General features: G+C 39.0%; 1 protein-coding gene across 1 annotated transcript in view; it reads right to left on the reverse strand.

Annotated features, from left to right (window-relative positions):
* THSD7B (thrombospondin type 1 domain containing 7B) overlaps window positions 1–27,251 on the reverse strand; it is an 899,070-nt gene that overhangs the window by 40,079 nt on the left and 831,740 nt on the right. Inside the window, exons 17-19 of the mRNA XM_052635756.1 lie at window positions 10,220–10,361; window positions 8,816–8,931; window positions 6,623–6,740 (exon numbers count right to left, since the gene is read on the reverse strand). Of these exons, the coding sequence (XP_052491716.1) occupies window positions 6,623–6,740; window positions 8,816–8,931; window positions 10,220–10,361 (376 nt within the window). The remainder of the gene's footprint in view (window positions 1–6,622; window positions 6,741–8,815; window positions 8,932–10,219; window positions 10,362–27,251) is intronic.

Raw genomic sequence — 27,251 nt, forward strand, 5'->3', positions numbered from 1 at the left:
TATAAAATTATTTTTTCATTATGGGTTAGAGTTGACAGGATAATCATATGCCATCTGGGACACACAAGCGGCAGGCTGGGTTACACAGTGTAGAAAAAAACTATAAACTCATGTGCACTGTATTAAAATATGAAAGAGGGACAAATCATAAGGGGTTAATAACTCTCTTGGAATGTTATCAGTTAAAATAATAATTATGAATAATTCATGATATGCTAAATTTAGGGAGTTCAGCGTAAAACTGAATGGATGAAAATTCAACAAAGAACATGACTAATCCAAATAAGCTCTTCTAGTACATGCTTTGATCTTCGAAATCTATCTAAAAGGATCCCTTAGTGGAAACCTAGAATTGGTCTCTCTTTAACATGAAATAAATTAGATTCAAGCTATTCTGACCTTGAAATCTTTAACACAATTAGAAGGTATATGCCAAGCATCGGATGCACATTAAAGACATAATCCAGACTTTTGGAAATAAAGAAAGAGCTCATTTCAAAATATCCTCTTAGATCAAGGTAGTTCTTTGGTTTAGATGGCAAAGTGTGGCTCTAGGGAAGCTTCTGGAACACCCAGCTCACCAGGATTTGCCTGACAACCCAGTGACTTCCTAAAAGGAGACAATTGTGTGCATTTGCTTTTGATAAAGAAATCAGCAGAGAGCAGCAGGTGCTGAAGGCAGACTCCCAAGCAACTTGTTTGCATACGTGAATGTGACTAAATAAACTCTGTCTCCTCTTGTGGTCCCTGTCCCACTGCCATTACTAGTTGGAAAAAAGAAAGCAGCTCATATGAATGACAGCTGCGGGCACACCGTTTTAGAAGAGACAAGGCACAGATGTTTTTCAATGATAGCTTCCAACCTTTCCAGCGCCAAGAGTTTAGTCTCTTAAGAAACAAGCTCATCTGTGCCACATGTTGTGGCTTTTGACTATTCACTGTTTGTTGCTTTCAGCCTGTGCTGCATGGGGATTAAGGCATGGTTTAAATACAGAGTTCTCTATCTGCCAGGGATTAGTGATCAGGGGAGAGCAGTGCTGGAAGACTAGACCTGGAAGGCTGGAATGGGGAGGTAGCTTGAGGGCTGGTGGGATGGAATGGAATAGAATAGACTGGAATAGAATGGATAAAAGGAATAGAACAGAACCCATGAAGAGCCTAAAAATTCAAGGGCTGTGTGTCCTATTCTTTGTACTTTTCATTTTATTTCTTAAAGACTGGGCACAAATAAATCAGAAAAATAGTCCTTTTCATATTGTTGTCTGGAGGTCCTGATATAGAGCCTTGGATGCAACAGGTATGCAAAAAAGGCTTGTGAGATTAAACCCTGAAAATCTAGTGAAGAAAACACCAATGACATGAACAGCATCACTTTGTCATTGAATTCTGACAGAAATACTTCCTTCGTGGCCTCTCTTCTTTCATCCCTCACTTCCCTGCAAATACTTGCTTTTCTCCGTCTCATGACTTTTTTGTTTTAACATAGCACTTATTGATGCATGTTACCTCTGTGTATATTTACTTATTTATTTGTCATCTGCCTGTCTTTCTTATCATTGCCATCTAGTTCTCTACTAGAATATTAGTTTTATGAAGTCAGGGGACTTTGTTTCCCTGGGATCTTATCCTTTCGATACACAGTGTGTTTTTAGCTCCTGGGAGAATGCCTGGCTTTGGGGAAACTTCCAATGAGTAGTTATGAAATATGTGAGTAAACGTCTCTACAGCCCTGCCTTCAAGAACAGAAGTGAGAATAGGAGCATCTCCATGTAATTTCTTTTCTGCAGTATCGCTTTTGACAATGAAAGTATACACCAGTTGGTGTCAGAATAATAGGTGTAAACTTCATTCATTTTGATTGAATAAAGAAAGAAAATGGAGGACATATACATTTAGATTCCTGGAGGGTTTGCCAAATATCAGGATTATGGAATATTTTTTAAAAGACATTATTACATCTTAATTTAGGAGATCAAAGAATCTAAAGGTCAAGAAAGGATTCCCAAGAAGTTATCCTAGCAGACCCTTAGAAGCTAGCTAGAAATGATTTGTAACTAGTACTATATTTATGTGCAGTAGAAGCTATCACATGACTTCCAAGTGCTTTGTGCAATTCATTCTGTGCCTTAGTTCACACAGTGACTTTCCTTAGGGAACTTTTGAGTGTTTATTATTCTAAAGATTAGAAAAGATGAATTTAAGTTCAAACTCTAATTGCCTAGAAATCTCCACTAGTGGGATTCAGACTTGGAAAGGGCTTTTCCTTGTTTGTTTTTGTTTTTCTACTAGACTAAAAAGGTCTGATGAGTCCACAGCACTAACAGAACTCCTTAAAAAAATCAAAGTAATATTTTATGGTACTAAACTTACAATTTGGGGTCCCATTTTCAAAGGTTGTGTATCATAACCTTCATAACATGAAGATCTGTCATGTTTCACTGACTTTGTATAGTGGCAGAATTAAGATTTGGGGACAAAAACAATGTGTTCCTTGCATTCAACACATTCTGGATTAATGATACCTAAGACTTTTGATGTCAATTAGAGAGAGAGGAAAATAGCCACTAGCAGGGTTTGACTTCCTTTGGGCTTGTGATCAAGTCTTCCCCTTCCAGCTTTCCCCCTATGGTCCAGAACCACCTGTGTGTTCTCAATCACACAGTCATGTCCAACTCTTTGTGACTCCATGGACTGTAGCCCTCCAGGTTCCTCTGTCCACAGGATTCTCTAGTCAAGAATCCTGGGGGCGGGGGGTTGCCATACCTTTCTCAAGGGGATCTTCCTGACCTAGGGATCAAGCCCATGTCCCCTGTGTCTCCTGCACTGGAAGGTGGATTCTTTACCACTGTACCACCTGGGGAGCCCGCAGAACCACGTGGGCAATAACAAATGTTAGCTGAGACTTCCCTGATAAGCCATGTAGTGTGTTTGATGGGAACTAGAGGGATTCACCCATGAAAAACTCAAACAAGATCACTGATTCCTTAGACAGATATGAAAATTGATCCAATTTATACATAATAAAGTAGTAGCGAGTGATAGTGGGGTAACAGTGAGATATTCCATGGAAGGCAAAGTGTAAGGAAGCAGACACTCAAGATTATGACTGAAATATACTACATTGCAGCAGAGAACCAATATGATAACAGAAGGTTGTGGGAACAGACAGGCACTGTGAGATCCTACAGGTCCTGTGGTCTGTGCTCACCATACAGGACTTCATCCTTTCTCTGCTTTTTTATGCGACTTGTTACCGCTGTGAGAGTTACACCTCCCGGCAGAGGCCCATGAGCATAAGGCTACAGGGCTTCTGGCTGTGGGATAATCAGGGTGGCTCACCCTGGACAGGGTAGCAACCATTTATTCACATTGCTAATGCAAATAATTAGTGCTCTGTCACTTAGTGCTTTCATTTCCACATATTATTACCTACTCGCTTGGTGTCTGTTGTCCCTCAACTAGATCGTAGGTATCAGGGGATCATGGGAATCAGGAAATTGTCTTTTTTCCCCTCACTGCTTTATGTCCAACTCATTGTACTATGAATGGCACATTAGTATTTATTTAATGGATAAATGACTCAAGTCAGTAGAAAAACAATTATTCAGATTTGCCTTTTCAAAACATTGCTTAGGTTGTGATTTTAATGTATGGAATTTGAGTGGGGTGAAGGATGAGATGTGAGAGTAGATGATGAGAGAAAGTGAGTCTGTGGGATAATCTTTATAAAATCTGAGGGAGTCTCTGATAAAACTCTTTCCTGCTGGTGGGTAGGAGGGTGGAGACGAACATTAACACACAATAAACACCGATACTGTGCTCTATGGCTACATATACTTCCTAGCATTTAATTCTCAAATCCTAAACAAAGCCTCTAATGTGCATGAATTCCATTTTAGAGATGAAGAAGCTGAGACTCAGAAAGAGTAAGTCATTTGCCTAAAAAGCTACAATTCAAACCTGGATTTACCCAATCTTAAAGTGGATGCCTAACTGGAAACTACACCATGCTGCCAATCAGAATAATTGAGAAAATAGTTTAGGTCACTCACTGAAATCTTGGTTATAAGATTTACCACTTGGTTTCCTGATGTGCTTCTACAGGATCTCAGATGTGCAGGAAATGGCATGTTGTTATCACTGGGCATTGTGAGCCTCATATTTTCATTTCGAGTGATGCTCTTTGAGGAAGTAAATTTCAATTTCCTTAGCTACGTTTTCCTAACACATATCCTGAGTACTGCTGTCAGCTCTGTTCTCTCCAGGCTCTGAGGGGTTCACAAAGGAGCCCCTCTTCCATGCTGTATCCTGCCTCAGTGCCTCAGACAATCCCAACTAAGGCAGAGAAGTATTAATAGTCCCAGCATATTCATTTGTGAGTAGCTTAGAGATGAGCCCATATCCCAGTGCCAGTGGTCCAGTCACAGAGCATCTAAAAAATTCCTTCCAACTGTCTTTGTTTGGTGATCAGATCCAGGGTTTTTAGCCCCATCTCCCTACCAGATTCCATGACTCCTGCAACACGCAGTTCTTTCTTCTCCTCCTCTACTTTGTGATTACCTATACAGCAGGCTTTTCCCTAGGCCCCTACTCCAAATTTCTGTCATTTACCTTGCTGCTGCTAAGTCACTTCAGTCGTGTCCGACTCTGTGTGACCCCATAGATGGCAGCCCACCAGGCTCTCCTGTCCCTGGGCTTCTCCAGGCAAGAACACTGGAGTGGGTTGCCATTTCCTTCTCCAATGCATGAAAGTGAAAAGTGAAAGTGAAGTCGCTCAGTCATGTCCAACTTTTAGTGACCTCATGGACTGCAGCCTACCAGGCTCCTCCGCCCATGGGATTTTCCAGGCAAGAGTACTAGAGTGGGTTGCCATTGCCTTCTCCGGGTCATTTACCTTAGATAAACTATAATTCTTTTGGGGGATCAGAAACCTATCCTAAACCTCAGCTCTGCGCTTTCCTGGTACACTCTCCATGTTCTCTTTACATGCACACATGTCTTGGTCCCTACTTTAGCCTAATGGCTCAAGTGCCATCCATGTTGCCATTTACCTAGCTCCCAAGCACCAGTTGCCTTCTGCATTCCCTGCCATTGTGCATTACTTACCTGGGAACTTTGGTATTAATTGCTATTTGTTCAGCAAAGGTTTATTCTCCCTTTCCTCCATAGGAACTGTTTCCTCCATAATACTGTTGCTAAGAAGTGATTGCTCATCCAGAAACTACATTTCCTGCTCTGCTATCTTGCACTGAACTGAAGAAATGGGACCAAATTTTATTCAGTAGAATAAAGATAGTAGAGATGTATACAACTTCCACCCTGATCCATGAAAACCTCCACAGGACCAGCTTGATATCACCTTCCAGAAAAATTTGATTGTGTTAAAGTGGTAGGGCCTCCATCAACCTATGTTCTTGATGGACTCTGTAAAGCAGAAACTATCCTCCCTTTACGTGAGTGAAAAATTAGTCTCTAACCCATGATACTAGGGACTTCCTTGGTAGCTCAGCTGGTAAAGAATCTGCCTGCAATGCAGGAGACACTGGTTCAATTTCTGTGTCATGAAGATTCCCTGGAGAAGGGATATGCCACCTACTCCAGTTCTGGGTTTCCTTGGTGGCTCAGATGGTAAAGAATCTGCCTGCAATGTGGGAGACCTGGGTTCGATCCCTGAGTTGGGAAGATCTCCTGGAGGAGAACATAGCAACCCACTCTAATATTCTTGCCTGGAGAATCCCATGGACAGAGGAGCCTGGTGGGCTACAGTCCATAGGGTCACAAGGAGTGGGACACGACTGAGCGACTAAGCACAGCACAGTATGATACAAAGTCACTGTTATTAGGGGTTACCTGATACAGGAGCCAGTTTGACTTATATAACACACACTTCTTCCAAAAACCATGGAGGTCAACATTTTTTGAGTTTGTTGAACTTAGGACCTTCAGCATAAACACCATCTCACAGGGCCAGTGCCCCCTCTGGTGTCTGCCACTGTTACCAGGCCAGTTCTTTACCCTCTGCCTTGTACTACTCAGCCATAAAAAAGAACAAAATAATGCCATATGTAGCAACATGGATACAATTTGAGATTATCATACTAAGTGAAGTAAATGAGAAAGAGGAAGACAAATACCATATGATATCACTTATATATGGAACCCAAAATACGATAGAAATGAACGTAGAGATCAGATTTGTGGTTTCCAAGGGGAAGTTTGGGAGGGAAGGAATGGGAGTTTGGGATTAGCAGAGATAAACTATTATATATGGAATGGATAAACAACAATGTACTACAATTTAGCACAGGGAGCTATATTCAGTATCCCATGCTAAGCCATAATGGAAAAGAATATTTAAAAAAAAGGAATGTCCATATGTGTATAACTGAGTCATCTTGCTGTATAGCAGAGATTGACACAACACTGTAAGTGAAGTATACTTCAATAAATAAAATACAATAAAACAAAAGGACTGTTAAGAAGTCAGGCTCCCTTTCTCTGCTCCCCTGGGTCAGCCTCATGTGGCCAACATGCCTTATGCCCATTTATCAAGCTATGACATACAAAGAGATACTTAAAAACTGAACTGTTTCATGGAAACCAACACAGGAAAGCCACATACCTCTGAGGCCACAAGTCTGTGAGCACTCTGTCCAAGCTGTCCAACCTGAGAGCTGACAGTTGACCACACACTCCACCAGGCAGTGAAGGTTCATCCTCGGCGGCTTCTCCAAGTTACGCTGCAGATGGGAAGGAAATATGATTGTACTGGAGAATTCATCACAACATCAAATCAAATCACTATCCTTTTGTGGGATAATAATCTCTATTCTGTGAGAATAATTTTGCTATGATTTTGTGAGAAAAATAGCCTGGCTTATTGAAACTGATGGCAAGTCTAAAAAAATGATGATCCTTACTTCATGACATAGAAACTTGTCAGTCCAAATTTCTTTTGATAAAACCTTCAACTTTAGAATAGACCCACATTTAAGGGACCACGAAAGCAGGCAATTATGTTACACAGAGATCTGTCCTGTCACTCAGCCAGCAAGGAACCAGAGGGATGACTCAGTGCTAAATTCAGGCATCTTGCCCTCTGGATAGACCAATAATATATAGAGAGCTCACACTAACAGCAACCTAGGCTAAACAATAAGTAGAAAAATAAAACTGAAATCAACAACCCATCTAAAGTTCATAAAAAAGACCAATTAACTAAAAACATAAACATGATCTTAATCAAGGGAAAAGCTGATGATACTGTTTCTTTCCCTCTTGTCCTCTCTTAAACCCACATCTAGGCAAAATTCCACATTTTCTAATGGCCAGTGTAGCAGAGGTCTTAGTGAAAGAGTAAATCATCCACAGAAAGAATACCAAAATATTCAGTTTTAGGAATTGTACATTATGTGATTGAGGAAAATGCTAACATTCAATATATGGACATGTTAGCAATGTCCATTCTGAGCGAAAATTATTGATTACAGCATGATTACTTACTATATGGGCAAACTAGAAATGACCACATAAGATCTTTGATCCACTTGAGACATGTGGGTATTCTGCTTAGGTTAATACTTTGGGACTTTAAATATCTGTTGAGCATGTGATATTTAGAAAGAAGATAAACTAATTTTCTATTAATGAATAGTTTATATTGCTTTTATATCAAAAGGAAAGATTTACTATGTACACTAAATGTATATTTTTGACTTATTTGAGTTGTTGTAGGTTGGCGATTTATTTTTCTTGAAGCAGACAACAGTCTTGAGAGGGAGATGAAACAAAATGTTAAAATAAATCACTGACACTTGTTAGAGAGAACTCTGTATTAACCAGTCTCAGAATTTCATTAAAAGGAACATCTGATTTTACATGGTCTAGTTTCAGGGGTACTGTTGGTCCATGGTGATACTGTTGGTTGAAAGAGATGTTATGGTAATACTTAATAAAGTTAACTCTGGATCAGTGAGGAGGTTTTGTTCTGATAATTTTAATTGTCACTTGTGGACTCTACTTATCTAAGGAGAATAAGACAACTTTTATTTTGTCAGTTTGCTAAAGACATTCCTGTGAAACCTGAGTTCACTGACCCCACACATTTCCAATTATTCCAAAGACTGTTTTAGTGATTCTTATAATGTGATAGCATATGGTCATCTTTGTTTCTAAACTGCCATCATAGTGCATTTCACTTATATGTTGGGGAGGAAATGTCAACATTTGGGAAGAGATTTGATTATAGCTTTTGTCCAAATTCCACATATTTTGTGATGGGGAAAAATATAAAATTACAAAAATTCAAAACCCACCAACTCTACCCAACTTGGCAGAGAGACATTTAGCTTATTTTAAGATGAAAAATGCACTGTGTTTATTACCTAGCAAACATTTGCTTAGCAAATTAGCAGAGTATTCTAATAGCAAGTATCACTGTGCATCTTACATGCAAGGGACAGTGTTTCCGACTTAGGAAAATTGAATCTGCCCAATACTAAAAATCGATTTTAGAGTCAATTGATGTCAATTGTTAGTTGGCAAGCAAGTGCATCTAAATAAGTTCTTAGAAATAATGAAGAACTATATTTTTAATGGACCCATTTCTCCAATGCAAAATGACCTTTCCTGTCATTGTAAATAAGTTCAAACTCATGAGATGTAACTGTATAATACTAGTACCTCTTACTCTAATTGATAAGCTGTGATGAGAAGAAATTGGGAGGGTCATTTATAGTAAGCATTGTGAAGGTTGCAGAACACTATTTAAAAAAAAAAAAGCCATGGGTGTGGGGTACAAATACACATAACTTACCTGCTCACATTCTTCCATGGCAACGGGCTTGCCATCACTGCGCACACAGCTCAGAAGGCGGGTCCTGATGCCTTGTCCACAGGTAGCATTCTCACTCAGCTGGCATGTGCTCCACTCTAGGGGCATAGGGTCACCACACCAAGTTTCAAAGTTATTTCCATGTGAGCAAAAGACAACAAACCTTTGATTCTCTGCATCAGTGGAGAATAGTGTACACAGAATCCTAAAACCATTTCTATGTGGCTTCAAAAAGCATTATGCAATTCTTTAATTGCAAAACAATCAATCAATCAGATCACCAAATAGAAGTGAACTTGTTTTCTTGAGGTCAGAAGCCAAATAGTTTATAGAAATCATCTCATAGTTGGCTGAGGTAGGAAAAGGAAAAAAACTAAGCACAAAGGACAAGTTTGGAATTATCTATTTGCTGGGCGTAATTGAGAAAGAAAAAAATTACAGAAATGATGCTAGTCTGTGATATCAACCTGAAGATATTTTCAATGAATACATATAATTATCTAAACCATTTGGTATATTTGGTACAGTGGAGCTAAGAAAGGTACCCCCCAAAGGGAAAGAAGTCATGATTAAAAGGGCCATTTTGAAAACTCTCACTTTAATAAAATTATTCTCTCATGAGAGAAGGTTTTGTAGATTTGGCTAACTGTATTACAAACTCAACAGCTAGAGTTAGAATAAATCATCCCATAAGTAATTCTTTAAAAAATTTTTATTTTGGTGTGGGTGGAAAAAGAGATCCTCAATCATATAACAGGGAGAACCTCTCTTAAGAATATTTTTCATATTTTGTAGATGATCTAAAAGTTAAATAGGAAGAGCAAGTCCATGTATAGCAAAATCAGCATTTTAAAGATATGCTTTTTCAGTAAAGCAAACTTTATTGTATTTTTGGAAAATTAGTATGAAAACTAACGATCTAAAGGACCTTTAATGAAACAAAAAGGACAAATACAACAGGTCAACTCTCACCTATAAAGACAGTCTCATAGAATTTACTAGAGGTTTTCTACGTGAGAAATCTCAGTAGTGCCACTGTGACCTCAGTGGAAAATTTGTTTCAGAAAAAGACAACTGTTTTGCCCCTTGAAGCAGCTGGCCATTTGGTTATTAGTAATGAAGTCAATGCTGAGACTTAACCTGATTCCACACATCATGGCATTCTGTGTATCATTGCTGCAGGGAACAGATCAATGTAGTTATACAGTCCTTTAGTTTCAGACACTGAAGTACACCGTGTCTGAATAAGGAGGTCTCTAAAATATCCCTGTCCAGTCAGGCCTGCGCGAGTACATCACAAGCTTTAGTTTCTTGAAATAATAAAAGCCGTGAGATAGCTGCATTCTAGGACAGCATGATTCCATGGTTTGTGGTTTACAGCCATACCTGTTAGATTGTACTGGAACTGGAAGCAATTTTCATTGAGAAGGCAGGGCCGCACCTGTGAGTCTTCAGCACACGTCCTCGAGCTCAAGGAGGGCCTCAGCAGGTGACGGGTTCTTCTCTGCATTGTGTGTGGATCACACGACTATGAAAATCAAAGAGCAGGCAGAGTTAGACAGGAACTCATGTTTGTTGATAAACTGAATGTGCTGATCTGTATACATGGTGGCACATGTACAACACCTACAGGGAAGAGACTGTTGAATAGAGTATGAAACAGAATATTTAGAAAATAAAATCATTATGGGATTCAATGTAAGTAGTGTCTGGTTTTTCTACCTGACAACTCTTGTTCTACATTATGATGAATAATTAGGCACGTGGGGACCATTTTCACCCACTAAACACACTCTGTACTCTCAAATTCATTTGCCAGGTAGCAAGAGATGAATACATTTTGAATGTATAAATGAATGAGAAAAGGAAGACAATGTCCCTTATGCCTCCGGCTAGTCTAGCCCCAAAGAAATAACCACGCAGAACACTTTAATGAGAAAATATTTTTTAAAAACAGAACAAAGAGAGGGAATTATGAAATCAGTATTGCCAATATAACAAAACTTTCCACTTATTTGGGAGGCATTATGATCCACAGAAGATTAGTCACTTCATGCAGTTGCCCGAACTTCAAAAACCTCCCACAAAAATCACTTTACTTATGGGTCTGCATGTCCTCTTATCGCCTCAATTCATATGACATTCTTGAGCCAGGTAAACCGGCCTGCCATCTGTCATCCATCTGCTCTATTCACAGAGGACCTTCAGAAGCTCTCCCGACTAGAATAATCTCCTTTCCCATATCCTATATCCTATTCTCCTCCTGCTTCTTCTTCAGAACACTAATCAAGACTTCATCATTGCCAGTCTTTCTTTTAATAATGACAAGTTCTTCTCTTCCTTCCTAAGAAACCTTCCACCCATGTTCAAGAATTACTCTACAGTATTTGATTCCAAACATAAACATATATATCACATCTGCCTTTGTATGATCATTCTTTGTTTCTTTATTACTCCATCTCCTCCTTTTCTTTATAAATTCTTTGAGGACATAATAGACCATGATTTCTACTTCCTGTGTCACTCCCTGAAAATTCTGGTATATATTTTACACAGCGGTTGTTCAGGTAACACCATTATATACAACATAATTCAGATCCAGAAATCTAGAGGCTTATAGATATTTAAACCACAGGAAAGAGAAAAGTCTCTGAATTCATGTCATCAAACCATCATTGCCATATTTGGGATTTTTTAAACTTTTATTCCTTTACCTTTTCAGACACTGTAGCAAGAACACAACCTGTAAACTTAATTTTGGCTGCTAAGCAAAGTGATGATGTTAGAATACACTGAAATATATAGAAAAATGCTACAAAATTCTCTTCTATTTTCAAATGCTTGGAGCCATTGACACACATTTACTATTTATGTGACTTTATAGTTGGATAATCTGTCAATACTTATAAAGTATTTTTACATTTTAATTACATCAAATTGCCTCTAGATGATCAAGAAGGGCCATTGAAACCAGGTAATTACTCTTAATTATCTGCAAAGGAATCCCACGCTAATGCTTACAAATAATTTACTATTAATTCAGCAATTAATTTGATTGTTCTCATGAGAAGGAGTGATAACTTCAATGATTTACCAATGAAAGAAAATAAAAGCATCTTAAAAGTTACTCCTGATTAGTGTTCTACTACTTTTCTACCTTAAAAAAAATCAATGATTGAACAAGGTCAATGTGTATAAGATTTATGAACTTGCTTAGTCTAAACCACCAAATAAAGCAAAAGAGAAAATAACACACTTGAAAATATGTACACAAAATTCAAATTCTATAACTTTGAATAATTCACTTATATATTCTATATCTCAGTTCTTCATCTAGACCTGGGTGAGAAAGGGGCAGGAGCATAATTTGGTAGTTTTAAGACTATCTTCCCTCAAACCTCACACTCTTATCAGTCTCTACATATGCTTTTAGAATGATACCCTCTGATTGTCATTCATTCTTAACCATATAGACTTTAATTATCACTTTCTAGAAATTAATTTACTGAAAACCAGCACTGCAGCTAACTCTCTTACTAACGCTATTCAGAGAAACAGGCAGAGAAGGTGAATGAAATCCACAAACACAATCCAACCTAATCTCAGATGGTATCTGTATATTCTAACTTATAAAAATCGCCCTAGCACTGCTAATGACTAATATATGAATTAGTGTTTCTCCTTACTCTTTTCTCTCTGTTAGCTCTTTATAGGAAGTTCATAAAATAATGACTAGGTCACAAGGCAGATGGGGTTGGCTAAGAAAAAAATGGATAACAAAGGAGCCTTATATCTAAATGATTTCTTGATTAGATCAAAACTCTTCAAATATAAACCTGAATCTCCTCTCCCCTAGAATATTCATAAAAAGACACTGTCAACTTCCTAAATAGAGAAGTGAGAATGTGATGTGTGGATAACAAACCCCAAATCAGCTTTAAACCAATCTCATTATGAAGGGCAATGTTAGATAGCTAAAGTTTATTTGCTAGGGAAGGAGATGACCAATAAGAACCAATAGTACCTAGTATATAAGTCCTTTATGAGATTAGGTTTTTAAACTTCGAAAACGACTACTTACCTTAAAGTTTAAGCTTCCAATGTAATATTGCATCTTCATACCTTTTTTCTCTCTAGCAATGAGGCCTCTATCCCTGGGCCTGACCTGAGTATTTGTATTTATCTGTCAAAAGTAAACCAGATATTCCCTCTGAGAGCCTCCATTGATTTATTTGCACCCTTATACGTGGAATCACCTTATCAAGTAAACATTTCCACTGTACTTGTATTGATATGTGTGCATTCCTTCCCATGGGCTATTTGGAGAATGTGTGTCTTAATTTTCTTGGACATTGAGAGCCTTGTTCTGTCTCTGACAACAGTATGTAGATAATAAATGTTTGGTATAGGATAATGTTTGATTATCCTAAAAACTAAATAATAAATGTTTGGTGTAGGATAATTTGCTTCTTCCTGGGTAATAAGACTGGAGTTTTGTAAACTGCCCTTAGCGACAAATGGTTAACCCTGGACTATGATCACATTGCCTAAATGTAAGGTTTCTCCATAGGTCTGCATTCTTGATAAAAAGAGAATATAATATTTTCTCTCCTTCCCATACTTTTTCCATAAAATCCAAATGACAGCTCTCAGAATAATAGAATCTACCATTAAATTAATAAATTATAACAGTAAATGAGTTTTAAACTACCCATATAAAAATGAAAGATAACTTAGATGCTATATCCTAAATAAATCCAATGAAGAATATATAATTTTGTATTTTTATAACACTGAACTATTAATATTAACAATGATAATTTAATAAAACCTGGCATAAGTCCAGGTACTTATGAATTTAACTCACTCTCTAAATTTCTTGTCTGGAGGAAAGCATGAATCCCCAAGGCCTGGCCTTGTCAGCTTTCATCAGATACTGAAACCCAAGGCTTTTCTTCTGTTAAAGAATGGAAAATTCTGAGAATTCTGAGATGATTTCTCCATTTAGCTCATTAGCCCTTTCTCTACCTTTCATGAGGCAAAAAAGGGAATATATATGCTATGAAGTTGAGTCTTGTTTTTTTTGAAAAAGTGGGATAAAAGATGCCAAGTAGTATAACAATACTATGTAAGGAAAATTCCTCAGAGAGTCCGAGAAAATGGTTACAAAAAGTGAAACAAAATTTTTTGCATATCACAGTGCAACAAGGCAAGCAAAATCAAAACCATTTAGACCACCTACATGCTCAGTAAAATTAATGACAAGTTGTCTTCACAAACCTCAACATTGAATAGGAGGGGACCAAGGAATGAAGCTACAGAACCTGTGTGTTATCAACATCCAGCAGGGGAAAGGAGACGGTAAAAATGGGGTGTCTGGTATACCCCAAAACACCAAACTGGAAAACTAAACCGCAACCAAATATAAGGAATTCATGGACAGGTTTCTGGGGGCTGATGCAACCTGAATCTAATGATTTCTTAACACTATAAGCCAAAACTGCCTTCCAGGACAGTTTTCTGCACTGAAAAGAAACTGGTGCGAAGAGTTTCCAGATTGCTCAAAATAAGAGGATTAGTAGTGAAGGAAAAGAAAGGCCAGTAAACAAAGTTGGAAGGAAAACAGATACAGTAAATTTCATGAATCTACTAAATTTTTGACCACTCAAAGCAAACAAACAAAAGCAGAGAACCCTGGACCATGAAAATGAAATTAGGTAAAAACAAGCCTCAATCACACCGGCTTCTAAAAGTTCACAAAAATTGATTTCCCAGAAAAATACGTGAAGAAAGAAGTCAAATTCAAATCCCACAAAATGGTGTTAAGAGAAAAAAGTGGATGAAAGAATAACATCTCCATAGATAAGAAACTGCAGAAGAAAGACATGCATACAAAAACAGAAGAAAACTCCTATTTCAAAAATAAGTGGTTGGTCATTTCGGAAATGACAAAATATGAAAGAACACAAAAATAAAACACAGATAAAATACAAATGTTAAAGAATGAGAGAACCTATGTAAAAGATATGACCATTTAAAATTTTGTTACATTTTAACTCATGTTGGTGGAGTATAAGGAGTGTTTTCTGTGTCATATGGAATACGGCAAATGCATAATTATGAAATATTCTGTTCTATCTCCAGTATCTTTGAAAAAGTGGATTTTTAGCATAAAATAAAGCAGATATAGCTGTAAGACAGAACTTAAGTAAATACTTTTAGTACATAACATGAACTCAAGAAGTATTTCATCTTCAAACTAAAGGAAAGAATAGCATAGTGGAATACTTCAAAATTCCACTCACTGAAATGGTCTAGCAGCTGTGAAACCCAGTAAGTTCAGTATCCCTGAAGTTCTTCTTGTGGCACCAGAGAGTCATTTCCACTAAAAGAAGCCAGGGATTTTTAGAGAGAAACTGCTGATTCTAAGTCTGGCAAAGAAAATGTATAAAATAGGCTTGAAACATCACACCATAGTGGATAACAAGGAGGCTAACAAAGGCCACCAGAGTCTTTACTCAAGTGTTCATAGAAAACATTTAAAAAACACTACAACTAGGAGAATCTGAGCATTGGTAGAGGTGATAATTGAAAATGGTTAAAATACATCAAATTTATTTAAATCTATGATTTCATTATGATACAAAAATAGTCACATATATTCAAAGATGCTAGGTAAACACCTCCTCATTGTGAAAACAGGTAAATACACAGTGAATAAGTATTTTCTTGTCTTTTCTATTACATAATAGAGCAGTAGGTGATTAAATATCAGTTGGGGCAAAATTTTCTCCTTATAGTAGTACTCCCACAAGTAAATGAGAATGGATAATAGAATTGGAAGTTTGCCATTTTCTGTTTCCTAAATGATAATGATTTTAAACTTTGACCATTGATGTTAAGCAAGCACATAAAAAGCTATAACCATACATTATGTGCCTCCTGAGAAAGAGCACATCTTCTATGAAGGAGTCTTGCCAAAGACATGATTCTGATTAAGCTTTTGCATGCTATTCCCAATTTATGGGAAATTTAAGGACAGAGGAACATGTTAAACTTCACCACAAGGATGCAATTTAAGAGACATACTGGGAAATTCAGTAGAAAAAGTGACCGATTTCCTTACCAGTAAATTGCTGGGAAGGAAAAAAAGAAAGCAATGAAAGAAGCTAGGTTAAAGGAGATTTAAAGGCATATGTAAAAACAGGCTTGAACTTAATGGCTGGCCCACTCAGACTATAGATCTAAAGGAAAGTAAGAAAAAAGATTATCATAGAAGTCTTTGCAGAGTTTAATTTTACCAGAGTGAGGAGGATATAACCTGTGAAGCTCTTTGTGAGTCACTGGCAAGTTCCTATTTCCTAACCTGGGTGGCTGTTTTCAACAGTGTTTGCCTGATAACTAAATTGTACAATTTGTTTTACATGGTTTTCTGTATTTGGAGAAGGAAATGGTAACCCACTCCAGTGTTCTTGCCTGGAGAATTCCATGAGCAGAGGAGCCTGATGGGCTACAGTTCATGGGATTGCAAAGAGTTGGACACAACTGAATGACTAATACTATATATATATATAGTATTATATATATATAAATATAAAACATATATATATAAATTCATATATATTTATATATATATATAAAACAGGTAACTAAGTACCTACTGTATAGCAGAGGGAACTCTACTCAATTCTCTGTAATGACCTATATGGGGAGAGAATCTAAAAAAGAGAGGATATATGTATATGTGTAACTGATTCACTTTGCTGTACTCATGAAACTAACACAATATTATAAATCAAATATAGTCCAATAATTTTTTTAAATTAACATTTTAAAAAGTTTTTAAAAATATCTATCATGCTGGGAAATTTAGATTTCTTTTCATTATGGTATTTCACAGTCTCCAGATTGCAGTTTTTCCCAAAGTATGTTATATTCTACAGTGAATTCATAGGTGCTGAAAGATAAGAGATTCATAATCATATTCATTTTGGAAATGTTGAGCTAAATAGTCCTAAAGAAAGATTTTTGTAACATTGTTATTAAGTCATCAAAATCTATTTTCTCCTTTCTTCCAGGGCACAGGAGTGGACCATATATCTAAGGTTTCTTTGCAGGTGGGTGTGACCAGGTAACTTAGCTCTGATAAATGAAAGGTAAATGGGAGGCTATATATGACAGTCCACCTCTCACCCTAAAACCTTTCACATGTTTCCTCCATGCCCTTCACCCTCTCCAGGGAGCAGGGATGCTGATGAGTAGAACGGTTTTGAAAGCCAAGCTTGAAGACGGTAGACAATCTAGTAGCCTGCATCCCAGGATGACTGTATGGAGCAGAGAGTATCCTTTCCCCACCAGCAAATCCTACTTAGGACTGTTTGCTGGGAGAGAAATAACATTATATTCCATTTGATCAGCTACAATCTGGGGTTATTTGTGTTTCCCAATTATCCATTACTATACTATACATTGGGCTTCCCAGTTGGCTCTAGTGGTAAAGAACCCACCTGCCAATGCAGGAAATGTGAGAGATGTGGGTTCGATCCCTGTGTTGGGAAGATCTCCTGGAGGAGGGCGCAGCAACCCACTCCAATATTCTTGCTTGGAGAATCCCATGGACCAGAGAAGCCTGGCAGGCTGTGGTCCCTAGGGTCACAAAGAGTTGGACACAACTGAAACGACTTAGCATATACTGTTGGACTGATGGGGTTGAAATCTTGGCTTAAACCTGGTTAAGTCAATTAAACTTAATTTCCTTAGAGGCAAATATAGTAAAGCTTTTGTTTTATAGGGAGGATGAAATAACTACACTTCCTTATAAAACCTTGAGATGTTCTTGTAAAATGTAAATCTTTTGGGGAGACAAGGCATGAGCTCTTGGAAATTGATAGCATAAAAGCAAAATCCTCCCTGAGATGATGTTTTATTCATTGGTGCAGTGCCTTGCATTTAATGTATTCCCAAAAACTATTTATTTAAAGTGAATGGAGGGAATTCCCTGGTGGTCCAGTGGTTAGGGGGAGAAGGAAATGGCAACCCACTCCAGTATTCTTGTCAGGAGAATCCCGTGGACAGGCGAGCATGGTGGGCTGCTGTCCATGGGGTTGCACAGAGTCAGACACGACCGAAACAACTTAGCATGCATGCATGCATTGGAGAAAGAAATGGCAACCCACTCCAGTATTCTTGCCTGGAGAATTCCAGGGACAGAGGAGCCTGGTGGGCTGCCTTCTGTGGGGTCGTACAGAGTTGGACATGACTGAAGCGACTTAGCAGCAGCAGCAGACAGTGGTTAGGACTCTGCTTTCACTGCTGAGGGCCTGAGTTCAATCCCCTGTTAGAGAATTAAGATTCCACAAGCAGCATAGAAAGGCAAAAAAAAAAAAAAATCTTACTAGAGGAGTTCTTAAGGATAACAATTGATTCCTATAGATAATAAATTGATTTATCAAGAACTTGCCATTCATTTGTCTTTAAATCTGCAAGTCTGTGTTTCCCAAAATGTGTTATTGCACAGTCCTTGTGGACTATGTTCTCAGTTTAGTGTGTCAAAATCAGCACTTTCTGAATTGATAAAGCATAGCATGAGAAATATCTGTCATATATTCAGGGTGAAAATGATTTCATGGAACACTTCAGATATTTATATCTGTATCTATGTATAGATATATCTCTCTCTCTTCTTCTATCTCTATATATGCACATATATGTCTCCATAAGTAAGTGACTATATACACGATCATTTGTGATATAAAATGTATTTCTTACTAAGTGCCATGGTCAAAAATATTTAGAAGCCACCAGTATAATAAAAATGGTTATCAAAATAGCTTTTCTATTAAATAGCCTGTCGTGGTCATTATTGAAAAACTGTTTATTACATGTGCTGAGTCGTTTCCGTTGTGTCTGACTCTGCGACCCCATGAACTGTAGCCTGCCAGCCTCCTCTGTCCATGGGGATTCTCCAGGCAAGAATACTGGAGTGGCTTGCCATACCCTCCTCCTGAGTAGCTTCCCAACCCAGGTTTCCCGCCTTGCAGGCAGATTCTTTACCATCTGAGCCACCAAGGAAGCCATAGGCATGTGGTTTTTATTTTGCAAATATGAACTGTAACTTTTTTAAAGAGGTAACTGTTCAGTATTTTTCTTTATCATAAAAACTTTTTTTCTTCTTTAAACACAGGATTAATTTCAGGATAAAACAATTATTAAATTAAGTTTGTATCTAGAGAACCCACATTTATTGTATGGGGTCAAATAACACAACACTGTTAAATCAACCAGTGCTCCAATATGAAATTTTTAAAAAGCACAGTATGATGTTTAAATGTAAATCTGTAAGGAAAAACTTAATTTCTTAAACATATCTTTCTCCACAGGAAACAGGCGGGGGTGGGGGGCGGGTAGTGGTTGGTGCTTGTGCTCCAGTTGCATAAATTATACCCAGCCAGAGGGGAGAGTGCAGGAAGTGCCTAGGTTAACTCTTTATGTGCTGGAAGAGCAGTTCCATTCAGAGTACTCACTTTCACAGAGTTCTTTGTGACATAATAAAAAGTAGGATCAGCACTCAGAAACTGTTGTACCTCATTTTGGCAGAAGCTAATACTCTGTGATCTTAGCTCTAAGGTGGTGCTTCCACAGTAAGACACAAAGAACATTCCAGCACCTGTGATGTAATTTTTCTCATTTAACTATCTGGGCATTCTCTTGACCATGCTGCTGCTAAGTCGCTTCAGTCGTGTCCGACTCTGTGCGACCCCATAGATGGCAGCCCACCAGGCTCCCCCTTCCCTGGGATTCTCCAGGCAAGAACACTGGAGTGGGTTGCCATTTCCTTCTCCAATGCATGAAAGTGAAAAGTGAAAGTGAAGTTGCTCAGCCGTGTCTGACTCTTAGCAACCCCATGGACTGCAACCAACCAGGCTCCTCCATTCATAGAATTTTCCAGGCAAGAGTACTGGAGTGGGGTGCCATTACTTTCTCTGCAGATATACCCAATACCAGAGTAATGGTTCTCCACGTGGGGTCCCAAGACCTGCAGCATCAGCATCATCTGGACACTTGCTAGAAATGCAATTTATGTATCCCATAAATCTCTCTGGGGGGAAATCCCCAATAACTATAGGGGTGGGGTTCAGCAACCTGTCTTTTAAGAAGCCCTTCAGGTGATTCTGATACACTCTGTAGTTTGAAAAACCCTCCTCAAGCCAGCTTGAATTCTCTATGTACAAAATAAAAGACTCCTCATTTTCCATACCCCAACATCTTTGTCTAATCTTTCCTATCTCTTAATGGCAATTCCAGCCATCCAGAGGCTCAAGTAAAAATTCTGGAGTCATATTTGATTATTATTTTCATTACATCTTTCATTTCAACCATACCTTGAGCAGATCCTTTCAGCTCTAACTTCAAAGTAAAACCTATGTTCTAGCTGCTTCTCACCATTCGCACCAATTTTACCCTGGTCAAAGTCACCATCACTTTTCACTTGGATTATAACAAATGACCTCCTATCTGATTCTTCCCTTCCCATTCTAGAGATCACGTTCAATTCTGGGGCCAGAGTGTGCTTTTAAAATATTGGAAGTTAGGTCACATAACTCCTCTCCTCAATGGTTTCCCAACTTAGCACAAAACCCAGATCCTTTGCTAGGGTCTTCAAAGTCCTCCACAGTCTATCTGCATCGCTTGTGAGTGCTCAAAGCCTTCTGCGCTCTTTGTTTACTGCTTCAGTCACCACTTCAGCCTCCTCTGTGTTCCTGGACAGCTCCAGGCCTTCCTTCTCTCTGGGCTTTTGTTCTTGCTGTTCCCTCTCCTGCACCTGTAGGATTTGCTCCCTTCCTTTCTTCAGGCCCCTGCTCAAATTTGAGAGGACTTCTTTGACCAGGCTACATGAACATATCAGCAACTCCTCCACATCACTTTTTGCATTTTTTTTCCTCCATATCATTTACTACCAGCTGATATGCCATATAATAAGCTGGTGGTGTTTCTGTGTGTGTGTGTTTAATGGAGTATAACTGCTTTACAATGTTGTGTTAGTTTTTGCTGTACAATAACATGAGTCAGCTATGTATATACATATATCCCCTCCCTCTGGAGCCTTTCCCCCACACTCCCCATCCATGCCTCTAATAACAGAGCACCAAGCTGAGCTCCCTCTGCTATACCGCACCTTCCCACCACCTATGTATTTTACAGCTGGTAGCGTATAAATGTCAGTGTACCCTCTCCGTTTGTCCCATGCTCTCCTTCCCACTGCCACCCACTTCATGTCCACAAGTACATTCTCTATGTCTGTGTCTCTATTCCTGCTCTGCCAATAGGTTCATCAGTGCCATTTTTCTAGATTCCATATATATGTGTTAATATATGATATGTGTTTTTCTCTTTCCGACTTACAGACTCTAGGTGCTGGCTATGTGTTTTGTTTGTTTTTAAATATCCCCCTCCCCTCTATTAGAATGTAAGTTCTGTGAGAGCTGGAACTCCTAGAGGAAATCACAGAACACTCTTTGACATAAATTGCAGCAGTATTTTGGCTCCATCTCCTTCTTAATCAAAGGAGATAAAAGCAAAAGCAAACAAATGGGCCATAATTAAACTGAAAACCTTTTGCAAAGCAAAGGAAATCATCGACAGAATGAAAAGACAACCTACTGAATGGGAGAAAATATTTGCAAGTGATATGACCAATAGAGTAATCCCTTATATCCAACATATATAAACAGCTCATACAATTTACATCAAAAAATAAAACCCATTTAAATAATGGACAGAGGGACTGAATAGACATTTTCTAAAAAGAGGAAATCCATATGGTCAACAGGCATATGAAAAGGAGTTCAACATCACTAATCATCACAGAAATAGAAATTAAAACCACGAGATATTTTCACTGATTACTGATATTTCCAATACCTGGAATATGCCCAGGTCCATAAGAAATACTCAATAAACAGATTTCCACAAACAATGTACTAATGACAATCCAACTCCTACAAAGGCACTCTGACCTTCTCATTGACTCAAATTAACAAAGAAAAAACATTGATCATATTTATCTCTTCAGGAGTTTGTGATATTTAATGAGTTAAATGGAACTAATGAATGTAAGCATTCTGGGTTTCTGGAAATTTCAGACTGTGAAAGTGCAGTGAACTCCTATTATTACTGTATTTTCCACAGGTCAAAAGATAGCATACAACAAAGGAATGTTTATGATGACCTCATAGCAAACCTGATCAGAAATTAAAATAATGTAAATTAAATTACTGGTCAACCAAAAGGGCCACAGGTTAGATGCTTGGGTCTTACAATGATTTCTCTATTTATTCTGGTAACTTTACCATATATTTGAGGGGTCCAACAAGACTTGCAAGCCTACATAAAGCAGAATAGCCTCTTATAGCTTCTGCTTGTCTTTTGAGAGATTAAATGGATAATAACAAGAGAGACTGAGACTATCTTTTGGATGTGTCCCTATCCCAGAAATAATAACAACCACCACCATTTTATATTGTGAACACACACCCAGCATTGTGGTGAACATTCTGTGAAGATTATCTCCCAAAGTCCTTCAGTCTCCCAATACTCCAGGTGTGCTTTGAATATGTGTGCTTTTACAGATGATGAAATTGAATCTCAAAGAATGAAACAACCTTATAATAGGCACTCAAACCAGGATTTGAATCTGTGAGGGCTACTTTGCTCCTATCTTCAGCGGATCTACTTGTAATGTAGCAGTGCTTGTTGACCATGAGCAGTACATGTGGGGCCACCCAAGATGGGCGGGTCATGGTGGAGAGGTCTGGCGGAATGTGGTCCACTGGAGAAGGGAATGGCAAACCACTTCAGAATTCTTGCCTTGAGAACCCCATGAACAGTATGAAAAGGCAAAAGGATAGGACCTGAAAGATGCACTCCCCAGGTTGGTAGGTGCCCAATATGCTACTGGAGATCAGTGGAGAAATAACTCCAGAAAGAATGAATGGATGGAGCCAAAGCAAAAACAACACCCAGTTGTGGATGTGATTGGTGACAGAAGCAAAGTCTGATGCTGTAAAGAGCAATATTGTATAGAAACCTAGAATGCTAGGACCATGAATCAAGGCAAATTGGAAGTGGTCAAACAGCAGATGGCAAGAGTGAACGTCGACATCCCAGGAATCAGTGAACCAAAATGGACTGCAATGGGTGAATTTAACTCAGATGACCATAATGTCTACTACTGTGGGCAGGAATCCCTTGGAAGAAATGGAATAGGCATCACAGTCAACAAGAGTACAAAATGCAGTACTTGGATGCAATCTAAAAAATGACAGAATGATCTCTGTTCATTTCCGAGGCAAACCATTCAATATCACAGTAATTCAAGTCAATGCCCTGACCAATAATGCTGAAGAAGCTTAAGCTGAATGGTTCTATGAAGACCTATAAAACCTTTTAGAACTAACACCCAAAAAAGATGTCCTTTTCATTATAGGAGACTGGAATGCAAAAGTAGGAAGTCAAGAAACACCTGGAGTAACAGGCAAATTGGCCTTGGAGTACAGAATGAAGCAGGGCAAAGGCTAATAGAGTCTTGCCAATAGAACATACTGGTCATAGCAAACACCCTCTTCCAACAACACAAGAGAAGACTCTACACATGGACATCACCAGATGGTCAACACCGAAATCAGACTGATTATATTCTTTCCAACCAAAGATGGAGAAGCTCTATACAGTCAGCAAAAACAAGACTGGAGCTGAATGTGGCTCAGATCATGGAATCCTTATTGCCAAATTCAGACATAAATTGAAGAAAGTAGGGAAAACCACTAGACCATTCAGATATGGCCTAAGTCACATCCCTTATGATTATACAGTGGAAGTGAGAAATAGATTTAAGAGACTAGATATGATAGAGTGCCCGATGAACTATGGACAGAGGTTCATTGCATTGTACAGGAGACAGGGATCAAGACCATCCCCATGGAAAAGAAATGCAAAGAAACAAAATGGCTGTCTGAGGAGGCCTTACAAATAGCTGTGAAAAGAAGAGAAGCGAAAAGCAAAGGAGAAAAGGAAAGATACCCATTTGAATGCAGAGTTCCAAAGAATAGCAAGGAGAGATAGGAAAGCCTTCCTCAGCAATCAATGCAAAGAAAGAGGAAAACAACAAAATTGGAAAGACTAGAGATCCTGGGATGAGGGGGCCTGGTGGCATGCCATCTATGTGGTTGCACAGAGTTGGACATGACTGAAATGACTTAGCAGCAGCAGCAGAGATCTCTTCAAAAAAAATTAGAGGTACCAAGGGAACATTTCATGCAAAGATGGGCTCAATGAAGGACAGAAATGGTATGGACCTAACAGAAGCAGAAGGTATTAAGAAGAGGTGGCAAGAATACACAGAAGAACTATATAAAAAAAGATCTTCATGAACCAGATAATCACAATGGTGTGATCACTCACCTAGAGCCAGAGATCCTGGAATGTGAAATCAAGTGGGCCTCAGGAAGCATCACTATGAACAAAGCTAGTGGAGGTGATGGAATTCCAGTTGAGCTATTTCAAATCCTAAAAGATGATGCTGTGAAAGTGTTGTACTCAATATACCAGCAAATTTGGAAAACTCAGCAGTGGCCACAGGACTGGAAAAGTCAGTTTTCATTCCAATCCCAAAGAAAGGCAATGCCAAAGAATGCTCAAACTACTGTACAATTGCACTCATCTCACATGCTAGTAAAGTAATGCTCAAAATTCTCCAAGACAGGCTTCAGCAATACATGAACCGTGAACTTCCAGATGTTCAAGCTGGCTTTAGAAAAGGCAGAGGAACCAGAGATCAAATTGCCAACATCTGCTGGATCATTGAAAAAGCAAGAGAGTTCCAGAAAAACATCTATTTCTACTTTATTGACTATGCCAAAGCCTTTGACTGTGTGGATCACAAGAAACAGTGGAAAATTCTTCAAGAGTTGGGAATACTAGACCACCTGACCTGCCTCTTGAGAAACCTATGCGCAGGTCAGGAAGCAACAGTTAGAACTAGACATGGAACAACAGACTGGTTCCAAATAGGAAAACGAGTACGTCAAGGCTGTATATTGTCACCCTGCTTATTTAACTTATATTCAGAGTACATCATGAGAAACACTGGGCTGGATGAAGCACAAGCACCTCAGATATGCAGATGACACCAAGTTTATGGCAGAAAGTGAAGAAGAACTAAAGAGCCTCTTGATGAAAGTGAAAGAGGAGAGTGAAAAAGTTGGCTTAAAGCTCAACATTCAGAAAACGAAGATCATGGCATCTGGTCCCATCACTTCATGGGAAACAGATGGGGAAACAGTGGAAACAGTGGCTAACATTATTTTGGGGGGCTCCAAAATCACTGCAGATGGTAACTGCAGCCATGAAATTAAAAGACGCTTACTCCTTGGAAGGAAAGTTATGACCAATCTAGAGCATATTAAAAAGCAGAGACATTACTTTGTCAACAAAGGTCCATCTAGTCAAGGCTATGGTTTTTTCAGTAGTCATGTATGGATGTGAGAGTTGGACTATAAAAAAAGCTGAGTGGCAATGAATTGATGTTTCTGAACTGTGGCATTGGAGAGGACTCTTGAAGAGTCCCTTGGACTGCAAGAAGATCCAACCAGTCCATCCTAAATGAGATCATTCCTGGGTGTTCATTGGAAGGACTGATGTTGAAGCTGAAACTCCAATACTTTGGCCACCTGATGTGAAGAGCTGACCCATTTGAAAGTACCCTGATGCTGGGAAAGATTGAAGGCAGGTGGAGAAGGGGACGACAGAGGATGAGATGGTTGGATGGCCTCACCGACTCTATGGACATGAGTTTGTGTAACCTCTGGGAGTTGGTGATGGACAGTGAGGTCCTGTGTGCTGTGTTTCATGGGGTCACAAAGAGTCCGATATGACTGAGTGACTGAACTTTGGACCATTTCGAGGTAGGGACAGTGGATAACACAGCTATCACAGAGCTTCTCTGAGATTATGGTTATTGTGACTGCTATTTATTCTGACCTGGAAAACATTTAGAATGGACAATGATAATTAGAGATGGAAAGGAAAGACAGAACAGACTCAAGGAATTACAGTTCATGTGTGCTTCAGACATACCTGACTCTATGCGACCCCATGGACTGTATCCCACAGGCCTATGGGGTTTTCCAGACAAGAATACTGGAGTGGGTTGTCATGCCCTCCTCCAGGGGATCTTCCTGATCCAGGAATCAAACCCGTGTCTCTTATGTCTCCTGAGTTGGCAGGCAGGTTCTTTACCACTAACGCCACCTGGGAAGCATTATTATAGCTGAGAAGCCTCCCAAAAAGCAAGGTAAATCACAGACTGAAGAATGGGAGAGTCAAGTGAGGGACAGGTCTATGACTAAGGCTTCCTGCCTGCCTTGGAGGAGTCCATGGTTCATGAAAGATGTTCCTAGTCTGGGGGCCCCCTCGTCAGATTTAGGGAGTAAACTGTAAAGACTGACAGACACATTTCTCAGTATAATGGGACTGTCAAGAGCAGGGTAGAACCTATGATATCATTGGATATATAAGTCTCTAGTAAGGCTTTGCTGGCCTATTGCTAAGAGCATGTTCAGTTCAGTTCAGTTCAGTTCAGTCACTCAGTCATGTCCAACTCTTTGCAACCCCTTGAATCGCAGCACGCCAGGCCTCCCGGTTCATCACCAACTCCCGGAGTTCACTCAAACTCATGTCCATTGAGTCAGGGATGAGAAACAGCCATCTCATCCTCTGTCATCCTCTTCTCCTGCCCCCAATCCCTCCCAGCATCAGACTCTTCTCCAATGAGTCGACTCTTAGCATGAGGTGGCCAAAATACTGGAGTTTCAGCTTTAGCATCGTTCCTTCCAAAGAACACCCAGGACTGATCTCCTTTGGAATGGACTGGTTGGATCTCCTTGCAGTCTAAGGGACTCTCAAGAGTCTTCTCCAAAACCACAGTTCAAAAGCATCAATTCTTCAGTGCTCAGCTTTCTTCACAGTCCAACTCTCACATCCATACATGACCACAGGAAAAACCCTAGTCTTGACTAGACGGACCTTTGTTGGTAAAGTAATGTCTCTGCTTTTGAATATGCTATCTAGATTGGTCATAACTTTCCTTCCAAGGAATAAGTGTCTTTTAATTTCATGGCTGCAGTCACCATCTGCAGTGATTTTGAAGCCCCCAAAAATAAAGTCTGACATTGTTTCCACTGTTTCCCCATCTGTTTCCCATGAAGTGATGGGACCAGATGCCATGATCTTCGTTTTCTGAATGTTGAGCTTTAAGCCAACTTTTTCACTCTCCTCTTTCACTCTCATCAAGAGGCTTTTAAGTTCTTCTTCACTTTCCGCCATAAGGGTGGTGTCATCTGCATATCTGAGGTTATTGATA

Source organism: Budorcas taxicolor, chromosome 2 (assembly GCF_023091745.1).
Source record: "Budorcas taxicolor isolate Tak-1 chromosome 2, Takin1.1, whole genome shotgun sequence".
Taxonomy (NCBI): Eukaryota; Metazoa; Chordata; class Mammalia; order Artiodactyla; family Bovidae; genus Budorcas; species Budorcas taxicolor.